We start from the raw sequence: 22,390 nt of genomic DNA on the forward strand, positions 1-22,390 counted from the left end.
TTCCATCCTTTCTTTTTTTCCTTGTAATTTTTTTTTTTAAATAATCAGATTGTCTTGAGTTTTCCACAGTGTGGTTTTTGCTAATCATATTCTGTGGTATAGTTTAACATGTTCCTCTGTCCTCTCAATTTCTTGTAAGTTGTTGATTGGATCTAGAGGCAATACATACTTTTTATACTTAATCATCTGTAATTTTTTTTTTTTTTCCAAGACAGAGTCTCACTCTGTCGCCCAGGCCTGGAGTGCAGTGGCACGATCTCGGCTCACTGCAACCTCTGTCTCCCGGGTTCAAGCAATTCTCCTGCTTCAGCCTCGAGAGTAGCTGGGACTATGGGCATGCAGCATCACGCCTAGCTAATTTTTGTATTTTTAGTAGAAACGGGGTTTCACCATGTCGGCCAGGCTGGTCTTGAACTCCTGACCTCGTGATCCACCTGCCTTGGCCTCCCAAAGTACTGGGACTACAGGCGTGATCCACCACACCTGGCCATCTGTAATATTTTTAATAGCTGAACCTGTATTTAGTTTGGATTGGGAATGCTCAAAATAATCCAGGAGATTTTTAAAAATCACAGTTTATTATCATATTATTATATTTACTATAATATATTTATACCTATCTCTTAAAGACATCATAATTTACTAAAACTTAAAATATTGTTTTTATGCTATGTCTAGAAATTGAATTCAGAAATATTTGCTAATTATTTTTAAGACTCTAAGACAGAAAACATTTTTTTCCTCTTGCAGACTAAGATGCACTTAGATTTAGTTTGAAAGTTGGCTATTTGTATGCCTTCTCTTTGTATTTGTTTATGAGACTGTAGTTTACAGTTCTTTTTGGGCTGTTTGGGAGCAGAGTAGACGAGGGATGACAAAAACTAATATTAGTACATAATTCGTAGTAGATATGGATGAAATTGTTATCCTTCTAATAAGTAAAAGTAGTCCAAGATTATTTTTGACCTAAGTTATAGTTAGAATACTTCATTATTTTATATGATGGATGTACAATTGTTCTTATCTAATTTACCACTTTTACAGAAACAGCTGTTATACCCATTAATGGTTCACCTCGAACACCCAGGCGAGGCCAGAACAGGAGTGCACGGATAGCAAAACAACTAGAAAATGATACAAGAATTATTGAAGTTCTCTGTAAAGAACATGAATGTAATATAGATGAGGTAATTTAACTTCATGATTTCTTTAAAACAGTTAAAGTAGATTTAGATGTAAGTTCTCCCTAACAATATTTACTTCTTTTGTGAATAGCATGTTTTTTGTAATTAGTGCTAACTCTTTTGCAGTAATAAAATATTTTGAAAAAATTAATTTGTTATATTTAGTTACTTTGATTTTAAAGAGAGTAGCTCCCTCACTCTGGAATCACTGAAAAGTATATAATCAAGACAATAGTTTTCAAATGTAGTTTTTTATTTTATTCCTCTGAGGTTACTGATACCCCTAATGTTTTAAAATACCCTACCAAGGCTGGGCGTGGTGGCTCACACCTGTAATCCCAGCAATTTGGGAGGCTGAAGTGGGAGGATTTCTTGAGGCCGGGAGGTCTAAACCAGCCTGAACAACATAGTGAGACTCCGTCTCTACAAAATACATATTTAAAAAAATGAGCTGGGCATGGTGGCATGTGCCTGTAGTGCCAGCTACTTGGGAGACTGAGGCAAAAGGACTGCTTGAGCCCAGAAGTTTGAGGTTACAGTGAGCCATGATTGCACGACTGCACTCCAGCGTGGGCGTCAGAGTGAGACTATGTCTCTAAAAACAAACCAACCAACCAAAAAAGCCCTGCTTAGAAAACTCTAGTGCTCTAGTGTTTTGGTTTAGTGATAAGTGATACCGACATTAAATTTCTGTTTGGCCTTCTATAATTACTCTCTTTCTAAATATTACAGCACATAATAACTGCTGGAGAATACATATGAATTACTTATCTTGCTCATAGAATGTGGCTCTTCCAAGGAATCTTACAAATAATATATTAAATCTCCTTTTTATAATGAGTAAACAAGCCTCCAGGGACTGATAGCTTATTATTAACAGAGTCTCCATTAGACTTTGGGATATCTGGTACTACTGCTTCTTTCCTTTTTACCATACAGTTTTTTTCATAATTTGTTTTATTGTCCACAATCACTAACACCAGATAGCAGTAAAAAATGTTACATCTTTGAAATTTCTCTGTTAACTTTGGGAAGGAATGGGAGTGTGGTCCTAAAATCTAGTTTAAGAAGTATTAGAATGATTTATCAAGATATATCATAGTTTTTGCACTATGGCTTACTAATTTCAACAAATATACAGTTAACTCTTGAACAACAGGTTTGAATTGCATGGGTCCATTTACACACAGATTTATTTAATTACATATATTAGAAAAATTTTTGGAGATTTGCAATAATTTGAAAAAACTTGTAGCAAACCATGTAGCCTAGAAATACTGAAAAAATTAAGAAAAAGGCATGTCATGAATGCATAAAATATATGTAGATACTAGTCTATTTTATCATTTACTATACCATAAAATATATATAAATCTATTTAAAAAGTTAAAATTTATCAAAACTTATACAAGCACAGACTGTACATGGTGCCATTTGCAATCACAAGAAATGTAAACAAACATGAAGATGCGATATTAAGTCATAATTTCATAAAATTAACTAGTCCATATTGTACTATTGTAATAATTTTGTAGCCTGTTGCTATTGCGGTAAGCTCAAGTGTTGTATCCACTTAAAAAGCTGCCCCGTGACACTAATCATCTCCATGTGAGCAGTTCATCCTTCCAATAAATTGAATATTGCAATAAAAAGTGACTTCTTGAGGTTTTCACTATTTTTTATCATGTTTAGTGCAATACCATAAACTTTGAATAACACCATAGGACCCATGAGGAGTTGCACTAGTGATGCTGGAATTTTTCCCAAGAAGCAGAGAAAAATCATGACATTACAAGAAAAAGTTGAATTACTTGATAAGTACTGTAGATTGAGGTCTATAGCTTCAGTTGCCTGCTGTCTCAGGCAGATGATTTTTGTTAACAGATGACATAAACTTACTGTAAATGTATTTTCTCTTCTTACAATTTTCCTAATATTTTCTTTTCTCTATTTTTATCATAAGATGATATATATATAGTATGTATATATAGTACATATACAAAATATATGTGCATCAAATCTTTATGTTATTGGTTGGCTTCCAGTCAACAGTAGGCTGTTAGTTAAATTTTGGGTACTCAAAAGTAATCGATAGACCTGTAGTCTCAGCTACTTGGGAGGCTGAGGTGGAAGGATGGCTTGAGCCCAAGCGTTCGAAGCTGTAATGCATGTGATGGCACCTGTGAATAGCCACTACACTCCAGCCTAGGCAATATAGAGAGACCCCCTTCTCTAAGAAAATAATAAAAAATAAAAAAGTTATACACAGATGTTTTTACTGCATGGGGGACTAACACCTCTAACTTACCCTGCATTTTTCAAGAGTCAACTTTGTATAGATATAGATATATCAACTTTATATATTCTAAAAAAGAAATTCTGGAAAAGAAAACATATTATGTAGAAATATTAATAGTACATATAAATATGTATACTTATATACATATAAATATATATGCTTTCTTTTTCTAGAATTACAAATTATCTTTACAAATAAGCTGACAAATGTAGTTGAAATGTTTCTTTTTACTCTGGGTTTGTTGCTTATTCATAAGATAATGAATAGCAGCAAATGTAATTTTCTGATTCCTGATTGTTAATTATCTGGATTTCAGAACTACTTGAAAAATTTCATTTTTAAGATTAGGAATAAACCATTTTTCTACTTTTAATTTTAAGGAATTTCTTACAATTTAGAATCTTCATAGTTATGATTTTTAAAGTACAGTCAGTTAAAAGCTTAGGTGGTATTTTAACTGACACTTCATTAACTACATATTGCACTTATGGTTATACAACTATTGGTTAGTCATTTTGATTGGTTAATTTATGGTATATATATGGTTTATATATAATTTATGGTTTATATACCTAATATATAACTAATTGGTTTGTTTATTGTCATATAACTATTGTTTAGTCATACTAATTGGTTAATTAGAACTAGTTACGTTATAAATATTCTAGGTAAATGTAAGCTAATTAGGAAACAAAACTAATAAGTATTTCAGAGACTTAATTCTTATAACTTATTTAGGAAATAGAGGTAGGAACTGATATTAAATTACTCCCACCTTAATAAATGTAAACTCCAAGTTTGGCAAGGAAGATAAATAAAGAAAAGCAAATTGTTTAAAATTCTGTTAACACACTGCAAGTATAAAATGGCCAGGAATATAACTCCAGGTTTTCTGAGTGTGTGTGTGTATGTTTTTTTTAAGATCCATATTAATTATAGGGTGCTTTTGCATAAAACCACGTATACTCCCACAAAACATTTTTATTTCTAATTTTTTGATAGAAAAAAGTTTTATTATCAAAAAGCAGGTAAATATTTCTTTTCTTTTTCTTTTCCTTTTTTTTTTTTTTTGAAACGGAGTTCCGCTCTTGTTGCCCAGGCTAGAGTGCAATGGTGCAATCACGGCTCACCGCAACCTCCACCTCCTGGGTTCAAGCAATTATCCTGCCTCAACCTCCTGAATAGCTGGGATTACAGGCGTGTGCCACCATGCCCAGTTATTTTTTTTTGTATTTTTAGTAGAGGTGGGGCTTCTCCACGTTGGTCAGGCTGGCCTCGAACTCCCTACCTCAAGTGATCCGCCTGCTTCGGCCTCCCAAAGTGCTGGGATTACAGGCATGAGCCACCGCGCCCGGCCTGATAAATATTTCGTAATCAGGTCACAAAACCCACAGCCTATAAAGGAAACAATTAATAAATTTAAGTACATGAAAATTAAGAAGTTTTCTCTATCAGAAGACACCACTGAATAATTTGGTTTTGAAATGAATTATTGGGTATTAATTTTGGGTGTGAAATTTTTTTTTAAATTTATGCTTAAAAATTGACTTGATATTTTCTGAGCAGATATCAGATGACCTATGAGTGAAATGTCCAAAAATATACTCTAGAGAGAAATCAGAGGCAATGTAGAAAAGCCTTGGCTTTGGTGGTAGACAGACTGGATTTTAATTCAAACTCTGCCACGAGTCAAGTTGCTTAATTTTTTTGAGTGTCCTGTCTTTTTATCATTTGTTAAATGTGGAATATTGAAATTGGTTTCAAGGGGTTCTCTTCTCATAAATCCCATTTCTTTAACAGTTTCCTACTTACCTTCATATGCATTAAAAAGTAAATAATTGAATTAATTATAAATATTACACTATCTTGAATGGATGTCATTGATAAAATGTCAGTTAACACTTTCATTCTAGTGTTAATAGTGACAGAGATTAGATTTGGTTTTACATTTTAATGATCATGTTGTAACTTCATCTTTTTCAGGTGAAAAATGTTTATTTCAAAAATTTTATACCTTTTATGAATTCTCTTGGACTTGTAACATCTAATGGACTTCCAGAGGTAATCTGAAAGGAAATTTAATAAAATATTAATGTTTTGAGACTATGGAGGGAGGATAATTGTCTAACTTTCTTAGATCAATTTACTGTGTATCAAAAATTTTTTTTTGCCCAAGAAGAATCTAGCCAAGTAGAATTGTGGTGAAACTAACTTTTGTATAGTAACAAAAAGCTTTTGAGTAGATAATCAAATGTGTTAGCATCATTTTGTGATTTATACTAGAAATCAATCTTTATTGAAATTTTTCAAAACCCAAAGTATAGACTTTTAAACTTCTAAATACCATTAAATAGCTAAATATTAATAGCTAAATATACACAGTTACATTTGCTTTGGTAAGCATCATTAAGTGTAGGAACCATGATTAATGCCATCTACATTATTGGCATTACTATATTGTAGAACATCTCTTTTGAGGACTTTTAGGAACTACTTAATTGAAAATACAAATGTATTTGTTGAAATGACTGTGACTATTGCAGAAGTGTTTTACCTTTGTGATATTCCATCCATCTATCTGTTTTGTTTCGCATTTTCCTACAAATGTCTTTCCAATGAGAACAGAATAACAGAGCTTTGCATGGTAAGGTGCAATATGTGGAGAAAAGGATGCTGTGATAAATGATGAAGAACAAAACCAGTGTTTTAGAAGCACCTAGTATTAGTCACTATGACCAAAAGGCATGAAATAAAATAGCTAGACTGCTAGTTCTGTAACCTGAATTTATAGCTAGTTTTTGAATTAATTTATTAATTCAACAAATATTTTTTGAATGCTTAATGTATGTCAAACATGTGCTAGATGCTATGGATACAGAGATTTCACTCTCAGTCACTATTGTTAAAGTGCTAGTGGGAGAGGCTGACAAAGATATAGACCATTACAGGAGTCTACAAGACTGTGATAAAAGTATTCACAGGGTTCTGCGATATCTCAAAGGAGAATACCTAATCCAAACTGGGGCTGATAGGTTTTGTGGAAAATAGTTTAGAGGTGATGTGATTTCAAATCTGAGTAAGCATTACAGATACAGCATTTACAAGGGTTGGACATTATAGATTCAAAGGTGCAGTGATGTATGATAGTATAGTCTGTTCAGTGAACTCTAAGTAATTCATTAAGGTTGGGATACAGGGCAGAACAATTAAAATATGGTACTGAAGAGGCAAGAAGGGACCAAATGTTATATTAATAAGTCTTGTTACCACTTTTGGTACCAAAAAATAGGCTGCTCATAACTTTAAAATCTGTTATAGCAATCTTTTTTTTCCTTTAGAAGGATTACAGTTTTAATATAAATCTTAAGAGTAATTTTACTTTTTCTCCAATATTTCACATAATATAGCCAATCAATAGATGACTGGTAATTAGTGCCTCAACTAAGGTAGGACAGGAACAATGATTAAACTTAATCAAGCACAGATTACTGTTCTATCTAATACGTTTATGAAGATTAATGAAAAGTTTGCATTTAATTGGGTTTCTTCCTATCTCTCCTTTTAGAATGCAATTTTACTTCTCTCAGGTTGGAATCACTTTGGCATTAAAAGTCACAGTAGAAGACATGCCAATAGCTTTCTCTTGGGCATTGGTTTTTAAAGTATGATTTAAAAATTATGGATCAGAACTGATGAAAGATTTACAAATTCTAGCAATTGAAAAAGTATCTAAGATTGGGAATAAATTGTGCAAGTGTGTTAATTGAACTGATAAACTTTTCTCTTGCCCAAGATGCTTGACTGAAGGGTACTGGAGTGAACCAAAGGGTTTAGAAAACATTGGTAGAATATGTAATCAAGGGGATTTGTAATAATGTTTGAAAAAATATTTTATATTGATAAACATAAAAGATTAAAAGTAGACCGGGCACGGTGGCTCACGCCTGTAATCCTAGTACTTTGGGAGGCCGAGGCAGGTGGATCACCTGAGGTCAGGAGTTCAAGACCAGCTTGGCCAACATGGTGAAACCCCATCTCTACTAAAAATACAAAAATTAGCTGGGCGTGGTAGCAGGTACCTATAATCCCAGCTCCTTGGGAGGCTGAGCAGGAGAACCCATCGCTTGAACCCGGTGGCTGGAGGTAGCAGTGAGCTGAGACTGTGCCACTGCACTCCAGCTTGGGCAAAAGAGTGAAACTCCATCTCAAAAAAAAAAAAAAAAAAAAAAAGATTAAAAGTAAAGCATATATGGAATGTTTGGAAAATCTTGGCAGTTAAACAGTTATAATAATACCTATTTTTATCTTAGGTACTGTTTTGTAGCATTGGTTATCTTTGTCTACGTAAAATTCTAGTAAATCTTTCATATGCATGAAATAGACCTAAAATCAAAGTTGAACAAATATTGCAATTTTCTGTACCTCACTTTTAGATAGACCTTATTTATATTGCATGCAAACTCAGTGTATATTGCAAAATTAAATGTATATTGTACAAAAATTCTTTAATGAAATCTGTGCCTCTGTGTTCTGAGAGATGTAATGACATGTAAAGGATAATTGTCAGTGACTTTTTTCTTTCAAGGTTGAAAGTCTGTCTAAACGATATGAAGAAATTTATCTTAAAAATAAAGATCTAGATGCAAGATTATTTTTGGATCATGATAAGACTCTTCAGACTGATTCTATAGACAGGTATTGCACATGGTATATTTGATTGATTTGCCTTAGATATAGGTTGATACTGATATAGGTAGATTATATAGTTTTTAGCTTAGCAACCTTTAGATATCATTTGTAACAAATTACTTTCAAATGTCTTTATACAAAGAAAAGCTTAACAGTATTTTAAGCATATAACTTATCTACAAATATAGATTTAATGTGAATTGTGTGTCCTATAACAGTTACCTTTTTGCAGTTAACTGAATATAATTTTTTAAAATGTGCACCTAAAGATAATGTCTAAAGTAATTAGTTTCTGCAAATAGTGGTCTCTATTTTATTACTATCCTTTCATATACTATTGCTGCCTGGTTTATTAAAAAAAGTTAATACAAAAGTGTAGTCTCTTTTATTATCATGTAGAAACCTAAAATTGGAATGGTTGAGACTGATTGTTAAAATTTTTGACTGATCATAAGTAAAGTTAATTTTGTGTCTTTAGCATGAACTCTTTTAATATGAAACTGAAAATATGCGTAATTTAGAAGTTAAACACAGTAAAATGTTTTAAATTTTATTTAAGTGGAAATAAAGTTTTTGGAAGGAATAATGCATTAAAAAACTTGAGTTTTAATGCTTTTTAATACTGAACAATTTGGTTATCAATACCACCAGGGAGAAAGCATCTGACTTTCACTTTAAAAAAAATAATGGTTGGTATACCTCTTTGTCATAAGCATAATGGAAAGAGACCCACAATTAAAAACAATAGTGAAAAAGATTTTATTTAAGCAGCAGTTGGGTCATCTATTTTCTATCATATCTATTATTGAGTTATCATTTTATATGATTTTATGAGACAACAGAAGCATTATACTGTTTTTTTGATGCATAAAGCACAAATTGTAAATTTTCAGTATGTGAATGACTTCGCTTATTGTGATTTAGTTTTGAAACACAGAGAACACCGCGAAAAAGTAACCTTGATGAAGAGGTGAATGTGATTCCTCCACACACTCCAGTTAGGTATGAATTTTCCTACTTTTAATTATATTATAATTTTGTTATTCATTGCTTTATAGTGTTTCAGATTTGTTCACATGTTTCTTTATGTATTCATACATACATGTAAGAAATACATGTATCCACTCATACATACATACATGTAAGAAATATATATTGAAGGCCAGGTGCGATGGGTCACACCTGTAATCCCAGCACTTTGGGAGAACAAGGCGGGCAGATCACCTGAGGTCAGGAGTTTGAGACCAGCCTGGCCAATATGGTGAAACCCCATCTCTACTAGAAATACAAAATTAGCCGGGTGTGGTGGTGCACACCTGTAATCCCAGCTGCTCGGGAGGCTGAGGCAGGAGAATTGCTTGAACCTAGGAGGCGGAGGTTGCAGAGAGCTGAGATTGTGCCATTGTACTTCAGCCTGGGTGACAAGAACGAAACTCTGTCTCAAAAAAAAAAAAAAAAAAGAAAAAATATGTATATGTATAATCTTTGTGTGCTGGGCATTTTACTAGTTGCTGAAGATACGGTTATTGGACCTAGTTTTGTCTATCCTTAAGGAGCATAACCTAAAATAGGAATGTGTTCCATTTCAGTAAATAAAAAAGAAAAAATTAAAAGTATCACTATTTGATCTGCATACAACCTAAAAGGATTAGAACTATTTTTTATGTCTTTTTCCTCACTCATTTCCCACCTCAAAATCTGTTATCAAGGCTTGTTGAATAATCTACCTCCAAAATATTTCCTGAGTTCATCTACTTTTCTCCATTTCTGCTCTCCCAACTCTTGTCCAAGACATCGTTCTCTTTCTCTTGGATTTTTTTGCAGTAGCCTACTACCTGCATCTGGTCTCTTCACTGTTCCTGTCTCCTCACCATCAAAGCTATTCTCCATAAAGCCCCCAGAATTTCTCCTAGAAATGTAAATCAGTTACATTCACCTTGCTGTTAAAACCCTCTGACTGCATCCCATTACAATTGGTATACAATGCAAATTCCTTAACAATGCCTAAAAGATCTTATCTGATCTGGTTTCTGTTGCCTCTCCAACCTCATCTTGTTTACTTTCTTGCTCTGTGTTAGCCACACATTGGCCTTCTCTTAGTTTCTTGGGATTTCCAAGTTCTTTTGTACTTTGAAAACCCTTGTATCCCTCTTCTTGATAGTCCCTCTTCTTGAAACTCTTCCTCCTTTTCTTTCCATGGATTACCAACTGCTACTCTTCATTCAGCACAAATATTGCTTTTGAAAATATGTTTCTCTCTGAAGTATTTTATTATTTCTCATAGCATCCTGTTCCATTCTTTATAGCATGCATCCCAATTTATATTGATAGATTGATTTGTGTTTGCTTATTTTTTACTAATACCCAAAATAGCCTTAAAATTCCATATCACAGAGACCATAACTTTTTTGTTCACTATCTAATAATTAGGACCTGTTATAATACTTGATACATAATAGGCAATCAGTAATATATTTCAAATGACTGTATAAATATGTACATGAATACATTTTCATGTAAGTATAGTATATACTTATGGACAAGATACTGAGATGACACAGAAGGGACTATAAAGCAATGTCTGAACTGAATTTTGAAACATGTAAAGGCCTTTGCCACAGGATAAAGATTTTAGGGAATGGGAACAGCATGTTCAAAGGTATGGAAGTGTGAAACATGTAAGTGGAGAAAACTCTGCTGTCACACTACCGACAACAATCAACACAGAAATCAACACATTTGGAATCAACACATTTGTACAACATTATGTGACCAAATGTGGGCAAGTTTTCCTCACCAAGAAACAAGCAATCAGTTCTGCAGCAGTCCCCAGCTGGGTGTCCTCTAATTTACTTCTGACACTGGTTACCTGGAGATAGTGTCAGATCCCACGGGTTGAGGGCTCAGTCCCCAAAACTGGCCCCAACTTCAGATGCCAATTGTAAGTCTGGGTTTTTGGATCTTCTGACCAAAGGGCTTCAAGTTGGGGATCCCATGACACCTCTTAGGTTCGATTAATTTGCTAGAGTGGTTCACAAAACTCAAACACTTCTGTTTACTGGTCTATTATAGATGATATTACAAAGGATATGGATGTAAAGATGCATAGGATGAGGTATGGGGGATGGGATGGGAAGCTTCTATGCCCTCCCTGGCCAGACAGCTGTCCAGGAGCCTCCACGTGTTCAGCTCTCCGGAAGTTCTCTGAACCCTGCCATTTTGGGTTTTTATGGAGGCCTCATTGCATAGGCATGACAGATTAAATCATTGGCTATTGATTATCAACCTAACCTTCAGCTTCCCTCCCCTCCCCAGAGGTTGGGGGCTAGGGTCAAAGGTTCCAATCCTCTAACTCTGCTTTGGGCTTTCTAGTGACCAGCCCCCATCCAGAAGCTTCCTAGGGGCTGCCAGCCATGTCAATTCATTAGCACACAAAAAGACATCACTGGAGTTTCTAAGTATTTTAGGAGTTGTATGTCAGGATATGGGGTCAAAGACCAAACGTGTATTTCATAATATCACATAACACAATGTGTCTGGGAAACTATTAGCAGCTCTGTATTGATTGACTGTAAAATGAGAGTAGGAAGTCACAGGAGAGGAGAGTGGGTGCTAGATATGAGGGGCCTTATATGCCATACTCACAAATTTGGACTGTAGCATGTGTATGATAGAGCCTGTGCTATAAATGGATGTTAAGCAGGGGTAAGGATAAAAGCAGACATAATTTTTGCAAGTTCACATGGTAATAGTCTGTGGGGGGGGATAGACTGAGGAGAATAAGAAAAAGTGAGAAATAAACCTGTCAGTCTGTCTCAGTGGTTCTTAACCAGGTGTGCAAATTAGAATAACCTGAGGAATTTTGTTTTGATTTTTCTTTTAAAAAATTGTGTGTCCACTGAGGAATATGCCTTGGCCTTACTACCACAGACATAGTACATGAAAATCTCTGGACTTGTCTGTTGCAGCAGTTTACTTGAGAGGTTTTAAAGATCTGACCCAATGGTAGTGGTGGGAATGAAGGAACAATTAACAGATTTGATAAATATTTGATGAATTCATACTTAGAATATTGTTCTAGAGGCATTTCTGAAGAAGCTATCTAGTAAGCAGTAGGATAGTCTTCTATAGATTTGCGAATCATCAGGGGAGTTAAAACCATAAAAACAATGAGATTGCTTGAAGTGAGGGTGCATAATGGCAAGAGTCAGTGGCTAAGGGCTGAAGCTTAAAGGATGCTAGCATTAAGGACTAGATGGAAGTTGTGAGGTTCTAGAGCAGGGGTCCCCAACTCCTGGGCCAGGGACCAGTCTGTGTCCCCTTACGAACCGGGCCATACAGCAGGAGGTGAGTGGTGGACAGACAAGCGAGCATTACCGCCTGAGCTCTACAACTCCTGTCAGATCAGCGGTGGAATTAGATTCCCGTAGGTGCGTGAACCCTATTGTGAACTGTGCATGTGAGGGATCTAGATTGTGTACTCCTTATGAGAATTTAATGGCTGATGATCTGAGGTAGAACAGTTCAAAACTATTCCCCCTACCCTCTGTGGTCCATGGAAAAATTGTCTTCCATGAAACCAGTCCGTGTTACCAAAAAGATTGGGGACCTTTGTTCTAGAGAATGGGAAAGTATGGTTGGGAAGCGCAGAGAGTGAAGCCAAGAAAGCTGAGGGAGGGAGGGAGTGTCATTAAGAGCAAGTGTTTCTCTAACAGTGTCAAATGCTTCAAGGAAGGTCAAGTATTAGAACAAATGAGAAAAGTCTTTTGTTTTTACCAGTTGGTCATATGTGGCTTCAATCACTGTAGCTTAAATATGGTTAATGGACACAGAAGCATATAGAAGCTGTGTTGTAATATATTTGAAAGGCGAGGCCAGGTGTGGTGGCTCACGCCTGTAATCCTGGCACTTTGGGAGGCCAAGGTGGGCACATCACCTGAGGGCAGAAGTTTGAAACCAGCCTGGGCAACATGGCGAAACCCCGTCTCTACTAAAAATACAAAAATTAGTCCAGTGTGGTGGTGGGCATCTGTAATCCCAGATAATCAGGAGGCTGAGGCAGGAGAATCGCTTGAACCCGGGAAGTGGAGGTTGCAGTGAGCCAAGATTGCGCCACTGCGCTCCAGCCTGGGCGACAGAGCAAGACTCCTTCTCAAAAAAAAAAAAAAAAAAAAAAAAAAAAAGAAAGAAAAAAGAAAAAAAAAAGAAAAAGAAAAGAAAGATGAGGAAGGTAAATACTGGTTTACACATGCTTAGCTGAGAACACTGAGCATATTTTACTAAATAATATTTGAGGATCTTTTCAGCCCTAAAAAGTCTACAGTTCTTTGCATAATTAAAGTATCCCAAATGTTCAGCTACTCCAAAATTGTAATACTGATATTTACCATATACTGCCCCCTTCATATACACACACATAAAATTATAGAATTAATGAGATCTTAAGAGATTGACCTAATTTTATGCTTTGAAAATGGTGACTTTTAAATGTATCCAGGATCTTAGTATCCTTTCTTCTTGAAGGTCTCTGTAAAGAAGAATCATCTGATTCTTTACTTGAGTTGCTAAATATCTTATTGTCTTTAGTTTGAAAATGTTTAACATTTGATTGCAATAATGTTTTCTTAAAACAATACCATTTTGTTGCCAGTTTATATAGTTTCTCCTAAAAATAATGCCACTATTTTATTGATATGTAGTTTTATTAGTAAATAAGTATATCCATTCTATAACTATAAACTTATTGATTGTGAATACATATTTTCTTAAAGATTTAAGTGAAATGTAATTTCTTATAAACCACAGTCTTATTTGAGGGAATGTAAAGACAAGCGGGAGGCAGTGTATTTGAAGACACGTTTAACTTGGGGGATAGAAAACATTTCATTTTTTCCTTTTTTTCTCCCTTCATTGCTTAATACATTTTCCTATTTTTTTCCCCTCTAGGACTGTTATGAACACTATCCAACAATTAATGATGATTTTAAATTCAGCAAGTGATCAACCTTCAGAAAATCTGATTTCCTATTTTAATGTAAGCCATATATGAAACATTATTTATTGTAATATCTTGGCAAAGAAACTTGAAATTAAAAGTTAAAGTACTGGATTCTTTTTAAAGTACTTATCTCCTATCTAACATGTAGTTATCCATAATCTTGTCTTGCTTAGTATTGTTTTATTTATACAGTGTTATTTAAAAAAAATTTTATATTTACCTATTTGCCTTGCTCACCATTCTTCCTTACAACTGATGCCTCACTTCTGAGATCATTGTTTTCGTCTTCAGATATATCCTTTGATAATTACTTTAGTGGTATTAATTTGGGATGAACTTTTTGAGGTTTTGTTTTGTTTTTTGGTTTGAAATTTTCTTTACTCTTATTTCTTTGTGAGATCGCTTTGCTGGATCTTCAATTCCAGGTTGACATTTACTTTTTAGACTCTTATAAGTTTGAAGATAATACATTTCCTGGATCCCATTTTTGCTAATTAAGAAGTCTTATGTCACTCGATCTAACTGTTGTTCCTTTATAGTTAATCTATCTTTTTCTCTCTGGCTACTTTTAAGATCTTTTCTTTGAATGTAGTGTTAGATAGGACTTAACATTCCCCATACCCCTATAATCTTTTTCATCCAATATTTAACCCGTTTTTATTTACAATTCTTACCTGGCCCTGTTAGCATTGTAGTTTGCAACTCCTGATAGACAATGAGTTTGATACCTGAAGGCATCTGCTACCCTCTCTCCCCTGAAGACAAGGAGAGAGAAAGAGAGAGAATGAAACTATCATCAATGTTGCTTGCTTGCTCCTTCGCTCCTTCCTTAAACTCAGATGAGGGTTGGGACCCACTGAAATGCTCATCCTCTAAAATTGGACATAGGGTCAGGAGACTTATTAAAATTTGGCTTATTTCAGCAACTGTGCTTTTTGTACTTGTTAACAATTCATTCATTGCCATAACCTGTCTGTAATTTTGTCATAATCTGTTGTCATCTCTTGCTGTGTTCCCCCAGGAATTAGCAAAGTAATATCTGTCATCATATTCATAATTGTTTTGGCTCAGAATTGATTTTGTTTGTCCAACATGCATAAAGTCACTTTTGTTTATGAGTTATCTATAGCACAAGAATATATGCCAAAACATATGTACCCAGGTACCTAAACCTTTTAGCAAGGGATAATGGAAGAATTTAAAAGAATGATAAGCTCTTTCTTCTTATATCATTTTGAATACTTCCTCCAATATTTGGAGTATGTAGGAGTTCTTTTTTATTTAAAAAAATTCTGCCTCAAAGACTTTTTTTTAAACTTGGAAACTATATGATCTTTATTTATGTTTTTATACAGTTTTTCAACCCTCGCTTCCTTCCTTCCCTCCTCCCTCTAGTAGTGCCTAGTGTCTATTGTTGCCATCTTTATGTCCATGAGTACGCGATATTTAGCTCCCACTTATTAATGAGAACATGCAGTATTTGTTTTTCTTTTTCTGTATTAATTTGTTTAGGATAATGACCTCCAGCTACATCCATGTGGCTGCAAAGGGCATAACTTCGTTCTTTTTTTTAATGACTGTGTAGTACTCCATAGTGTATGAGTACCACATTTTCTTTATACAGTCCACCATTGATGGGCACCTAGGTTGATTCCATGTCTTTCCTATTGTGAATAGCACTCCAGTGGACATATGAGTGCATGTGAAAGACATTTTCTAGAGCTCAATTTAAAGCCTAACTTTTAATGAAGCTTAAAAGCTTAATTATGTAGATGATAAGTTGCATATGTCAAAGTGAACATGTCTTGAAGGTCATTATGTTTTTTCTTTATTTTAATTCTCTATTATTTCAAGTTTCTTAATTTTTAAAATTAATGCCATCTTCCCTCCATGTGAAATCTTAGAAGCTATGAACATTTTAATGGACATTTTGGCAACAATTGTTTTATGACAGGAAATGCTTGTTTGTTATATGTTTCTAAGATTTTTGTGCTTTTTTTTTTTTCAGGAATATAGAATTGTTGATATTCTAGATTGTGAAAATGTTGACAGACAATGCACATTAGAATGAAAATTATAATCTTCTTCTTATTTTTTTGAGACAGAGTTTCACTCTGTCGCCTAGGCTGGAGTGAAGTGGCATGATCTTGGCTCACTACAACCTCCACCTCGTGGGTTCAAGTGATTCTTGTGCCTCAGCCTCCCAAGTAGCTGGGATTACAGGAGCCTGCTACCATGTCCAGCTAATTATTGTAATTTTTGTAGAGGTGGTGTTTGACCATGTTTCCCAGGCTGGTCTCAAACTCCAGACCTCTGGTGATCTGCTCATCTCAGTTTCCCAAAGTGCTGGGATTACAGTCATGAGCCACTGTGCCTGGCCATACTCTTAATTTTAGAAATTTTATTTTTGAATGTATATTTTGAATGTATTTTATGTATAAAGGATTAAAAAAATAAATCTTTGTAGCTGATGAGAATCATGCTGTGATTACTTTTAATATATCATAATATGAATTATATAATATTATAATACATTATAATATGCATTTTAATACATCATCTTGTGATGTGTTATAATTATTAAAGTTGAATAGCCCCATTCCAAATGATACATGTATGGGAACTTCTTTTGAACAATTTCCCTATCTTGTATTTCTGAAAATGTAATTAAATGATTTAGCTAATTCATAACTCTTTCAAAGCACATTTTAAAATTAGGAAATGGGCCGGGCATGGTGGCTCACACCTGTAATCCCAGCACTTTGGGAGGACGAGGTGGTTGGATCACTTGAAGTCAGGAGTTCGAGACCAGCCTGGCCAACATGGTGAAACCCCATCTCTACTAAAAAGACAAAAATTAGTGAAGCATGGAGGTGCATGCCTATAATCCCAGCTACTTGGGATGCTGAGGCAGGAGAATCACTTGAACTTGGGAGGTGGAGGTTGCAGCGAACCGAGATCGCACTACTGCACTCCAGCCTGGGCGACAGAGTGAGACTTTGTCTCAAAAAAAAAAAAAAAAAAAAATTAGGAAATGATACCAGCGCAAGCCTTGGTTTTATTTCATTTGCTTTTTTGGAAGCAATATACATCCCAATATAACCCTTAATTGAAGATATTTTATGAGAATGTATGAGGCTCTTTTTGATGGATGGAAAGCTTAACAAATTTGCTCTTCTTTAGCCTAGTGGCAGAAAATTTAGATAATAGGGTTTTTTAGTTGTACTCTAGTATTTTTTGGTCATTAACATCCAATGAAATTATATTGTCTGCTTATGTTCAGTAGTTGTGGTTACCTAGTTATTGTGGAAGCGTTTCCACATTTTTATAAACAATTTTAAAAGTCATATATTATGGAGCAGAAAATATTAATTCTGATTACACAGTATCCTCGACATTGATTTCTATTTTTACCTCCTAAAGAACTGCACAGTGAATCCAAAAGAAAGCATACTGAAAAGAGTGAAGGATATAGGATACATCTTTAAAGAGAAATTTGCTAAAGCTGTGGGACAGGGATGTGTCGAAATTGGATCACAGGTAACTTGAATTCATTTTAATTAGTGGTACTATAGAGTAATAATGTTAAAAGCAGCATCTTTCCAGTTGGTATAAATACTCTAACAGTATTTGTCTAGTAGTATAAAATACTGGCAGATACTATATCCCTGCTGCCTGTGGATGTTGCTATTTATAGGAAACTGTATGGGAAACTACCTCCCACCCCATTATAAAAGCTATGTAATAAAGGAACACATACCACTTGTAGAAACTTTAGAAAATACAACTAAGAAAAAAATTGAAATCTTTGATATTAAATTTTTGATTTTGCTTTGACTTCTACATGTATGACTGTTCATGTATGCATATCCTAATGTGAATGGGACTATACTATACATGCCATTTCTCAGTGATATTACTGAGTGATATCATTATTATTTCAGGAAATCTAAAGCTAATATAATAGGTAAGAGTATGGGCCATGGAGTTACAGCCCTGGGTTTATATTTGGTTCTACCATTGTCAATCTTGGACATGTCATTTAACTTCTCTGAGAATCAGGTTCTATATTTGCTCTGCTTTTTTGTGTGGCATTAATGAGGATAATATACAAAAATATATTGGAAAACTGTAGTCCACTGTACACATTTATTTCAGTGTAGTGAGGTTATGTTTTGATGCCATCAGTGATTTAAACATTGATATTTAATGGTTCTTTTTGATCCTACAGCCATGCGCCACTTAACAGGCATATGTTCTGACAAATGCATCATTAGGCAGTTTTGTTGTGTGAACCTGGTAGAGTGTGTCTATACAAACCAATGTGTTACCATTTGTGTATCTAAACATATCCAAATACAGAAAAGGTACATTAAAGATATAGTATAAAAGATAAACAATGGAACACCTGCACAGAGCACTTACTATGAATGGAGCTTACAGGATTGAAAGTTGCTCTGAATGCGTCAGTGAGTGAATGTGAAGGCCTACAACATTACCTATGACATTACTGTACACTATCATAGACTTTATAAATACTACACTTAGGCTAAACTAATTTCATAAACATTTTTTCTTCAGTAGTGAATTAACTATAGCTCACCGTAACTTTTTTACTTTATAAATCTTCAGTTTGGAAAAAACTTTTGACTCTTATAATAACACTTAGCTTAAAACACAAACACCTTGTCCAGCTGTACAAAAATATTTTCTTTCTTTATAATCCTTATTCTATATGCTTTTTTTCTATTTACATTTTGTTTTCAATTTCATAAACATTTTTGCCCAAAACAAAGGCAAACACACATTAGCCTAGGCCTACACAGGATCAGGATTAATAATACCACTGTCTTCTGCCTCCAAATTCTGTCCCAACTCTTCAGGGACAATAAAATGCATGGAGCTGTCATCTCCTATGACGATGATGCTATCTTCTGGAATATCTCCTGAAGGAGCTGCCTGAGGTTGTTTTACAATTAACTTTTTTTTTTTTTTTACAAGTAGAAGGAGGATGCTCTAAAATAATGAAAAGTATAGGATAATAAATACATAAACCAGTAACATATTCATTATTAAATATTATGTACCATACATAATTGTATGTGCTATACTATGACTGGCAGTGCAATAGGTTTATTTACATCAGCATCATCACAAAGATGTGAGTAATGCACTGCACTACAACATTACACTAAACAAAAGGAATTTTTCAGCTCTGTTATAATCTTATGGGACCACTGTTATATATGCAGTTAGTTATTGACCAAAAACATTGTTATGTGGTGCATGATCGTGTATGAGATTTTTGCTCTTAATTTGGAATGAAATAATATGGTGTGTGTTTATATCTCTAAAATTTGGTTATTCTTTCAAATAATGGGAACCAGTTATTTGGTTAAAACGTCTTGCTCATAAGGTCAGTTTGATCTGATTTTTTCTGTGTCAGTTTTACTAAATTTATGGACAAAGACTGTCCTCTTAATCCTAGACAACCATCTTGAAAATACATGTCCTAGGTCATGAGAAATGTTATAGAAGGCACATAAAGTGCTTAAAATAGTACTGGGCATATAACCTATCTTTAGTATGAATGATATAGACTAAAATGAGTTAAGGAAATTCAGGTACTGGACCTACCCTCTTGTTAATTTACTTGGGAATGTTAATCACCACTTAATACTTAAGTCTTGAGTTTTAGACAAGCTAGCTTTTGTGTTTTCTTGGCGGCCATATTTCTAAGAGAAGTATGTTTTAAGAAAAGGCTTTTTAAAAAATTAGTAATTGTCAGCTGGATATAGAAGTGCATGCCTATAATCCCAGTCTCTTGGGAGGCCAAAGCAGGAGGATCTCTTGAGCCCAGGAATGTGAAGGCCAGCCTGGGCAAAATAGTGACACTCCATCTCAAAAAAAAAAAAAAAAAAAAAAAAAAATTAGTAGTTGTGATTTTCTAAAATAGCAGGCTCTTATTTTTCTTTTTGTTTGTTTGTAGCGATACAAACTTGGAGTTCGCTTGTATTACCGAGTAATGGAATCCATGCTTAAATCAGTAAGTTGAAAATAATATAAAAAAATTTCAGCCGGGCATGGTGGTTCACACCTGTAATCCCAGCACTTTGGGAGGCCGAGGTGGGCAGATCATGAGGTCAAGAGATCGAGACCATCCTGGCCATCTTGGTGAAACCCTGTCTCTACTAAAAGTACAAAAATTAGCTGGGCATGGTGGTACACGTCTGTAGTCCCAGCTACTCGGCAGGCTGAGGCAGGAGAATCACTTGAACCCGGGAGGTGGAGGTTGCAGTGAGCCAAGTTCGTGCCACTACACTCCAGCCTGGCAACAGAGTGAGACACCATCTTAAAAACAAAAAACAAAAAATAAACCAAAAAAAAAAACAACAAAAATTTCAATGCTAACACAAATAAGGTTTCAATTAAACAACTTCTTTTTTTTTTTTTTTTAATTATCTGTTTCAGGAAGAAGAACGATTATCCATTCAAAATTTTAGGTAAATTTTTTACTTTTAGTAAAACAATTTTTTTTTCTTTTTATAAAAGTAAATATCTTATAATCTTTTTTTTTCCTTTAGCAAACTTCTGAATGACAACATTTTTCATATGTCTTTATTGGCGTGTGCTCTTGAGGTTGTAATGGCCACATATAGCAGTAAGTTAAATTTTCATGAATAAACATTTTTGTTCAATTTAAAGTTAAAATGTAGTGTGTTTCTTTGGTGGGAGGAGAGGGATAGTGTGAGGTTAAGGAGAAGGAATGCTTATTTTAGATCACTATATACTGAACAATGTAATTGGTCATTATAAGCCATTTAAGAGGCTTATTTGAATTATTTGAGGCCATCTTGGGGATAATATTTCACTAGGCTCCTCTTCTGAGTATACTGGTATACTGAATTTAGAAAAGGTACATTTTGAAATCCCTCCGAAGACCTGTGAGATTGTAGAGTGCCAAAGGAGTATTCAAGAGTAGCCTCTACTGATATGGAAGCACTGCTATAACCTCCATGGTTATGAAACTAAAGACTGAAGCTGGAACCCACTGGATAAACAGAACAAAGGCCAGTTACAGTGTTTTTAAAAATATAAATGTATATCACTTTGCAAATTATGTTGCAAATGTTAAAAGAAAGTTTTGCTTGCAGAAACAAAAGGAACATTTGTAAAGGATGCAAAACACAGTGAAAGAGGAACTTCTAGTTTCCTTATTAGTAAACAAATAAGGAAAACTGTGAATCCTCATTTATAACCAAGAAATGCATATTTTAAAGAGATACCATTTTCTGACTAATGAAATTAGCAGGATCTTGAAGAATCTGTCTCTCCTCTTACCAAGGATTAATGAGAATTAAAATAGATATGCTAATAAATGGCTGGTAAGATACTAAACCTGTTTCTGATATAAGTTTAGGGTATTTAAACCTTTGAAAATTTGAGATAAGCTATAAGCCCTTTCTCTAGGAAAAATATAGATGTGCATACACTCAAAATTGGAAGGCTATTTCCTATGAGTCCGTAGACTCCAAAATAAAAAATTCTGCTCTAAATAAAAATCGTTTAACCTTTCTACTGTTTTCTTTGTTTGATAAGACTTTCCAAAAAAATACCTAGCTCAAGGGTTAATATTTCATATCTAAGTTACTTTTTTTTTTCATTTTTAGGAAGTACATCTCAGAATCTTGATTCTGGAACAGATTTGTCTTTCCCATGGATTCTGAATGTGCTTAATTTGAAAGCCTTTGATTTTTACAAAGTGATTGAAAGTTTTATCAAAGCAGAAGGCAACTTGACAAGAGAAATGATAAAACACTTAGAACGATGTGAACATCGAATCATGGAATCCCTTGCATGGCTCTCAGTAAGTAACTAGCTACATAATTGAAGAAATTCATTCATGTGCATATGGCTAACAAATTATCTGTTAGTGAGAGGTGTTTCTTAACATCTACCTCAAGAACAAATAGGCAATAATGAATAATGTTATTTCAGTCTGTAGCCCAAGAATCAAGTAGAATATTAGAATGGAGCTTTATTCGAGCGCCCTAAACCATCTAATACAGCATAGTGATTTATTTAAGAATAGCTTTTCTTAAAACATGGCACTTTAAAACAAAACAGAATTCTTTTTTTTTATTATTATTATATTTTAAGTTCTAGGGTAAGTTCTAAGTTCTAGGGTGCAGGTTTGTTACATATGTATACCTGTGCCAT

General features: G+C 34.3%; 1 protein-coding gene across 3 annotated transcripts in view; it reads left to right on the plus strand.

The window, feature by feature from the left end:
* RB1 (RB transcriptional corepressor 1) overlaps positions 1 to 22,390 on the plus strand; it is a 174,870-nt gene that overhangs the window by 62,361 nt on the left and 90,119 nt on the right. For all 3 annotated transcript variants that reach the window (XM_065533233.2, XM_005585835.5, XM_015439274.4), the window contains 10 exons: positions 1,045 to 1,187; positions 5,467 to 5,544; positions 8,069 to 8,178; positions 9,097 to 9,174; positions 14,119 to 14,206; positions 17,594 to 17,710; positions 20,160 to 20,216; positions 20,642 to 20,673; positions 20,755 to 20,831; positions 21,841 to 22,037. In XM_065533233.2, the coding sequence (XP_065389305.1) occupies positions 1,045 to 1,187; positions 5,467 to 5,544; positions 8,069 to 8,178; positions 9,097 to 9,174; positions 14,119 to 14,206; positions 17,594 to 17,710; positions 20,160 to 20,216; positions 20,642 to 20,673; positions 20,755 to 20,831; positions 21,841 to 22,037 (977 nt within the window). The remainder of the gene's footprint in view (positions 1 to 1,044; positions 1,188 to 5,466; positions 5,545 to 8,068; positions 8,179 to 9,096; positions 9,175 to 14,118; positions 14,207 to 17,593; positions 17,711 to 20,159; positions 20,217 to 20,641; positions 20,674 to 20,754; positions 20,832 to 21,840; positions 22,038 to 22,390) is intronic.

This window comes from Macaca fascicularis, chromosome 17, assembly GCF_037993035.2.
Source record: "Macaca fascicularis isolate 582-1 chromosome 17, T2T-MFA8v1.1".
NCBI lineage: Eukaryota > Metazoa > Chordata > Mammalia > Primates > Cercopithecidae > Macaca > Macaca fascicularis.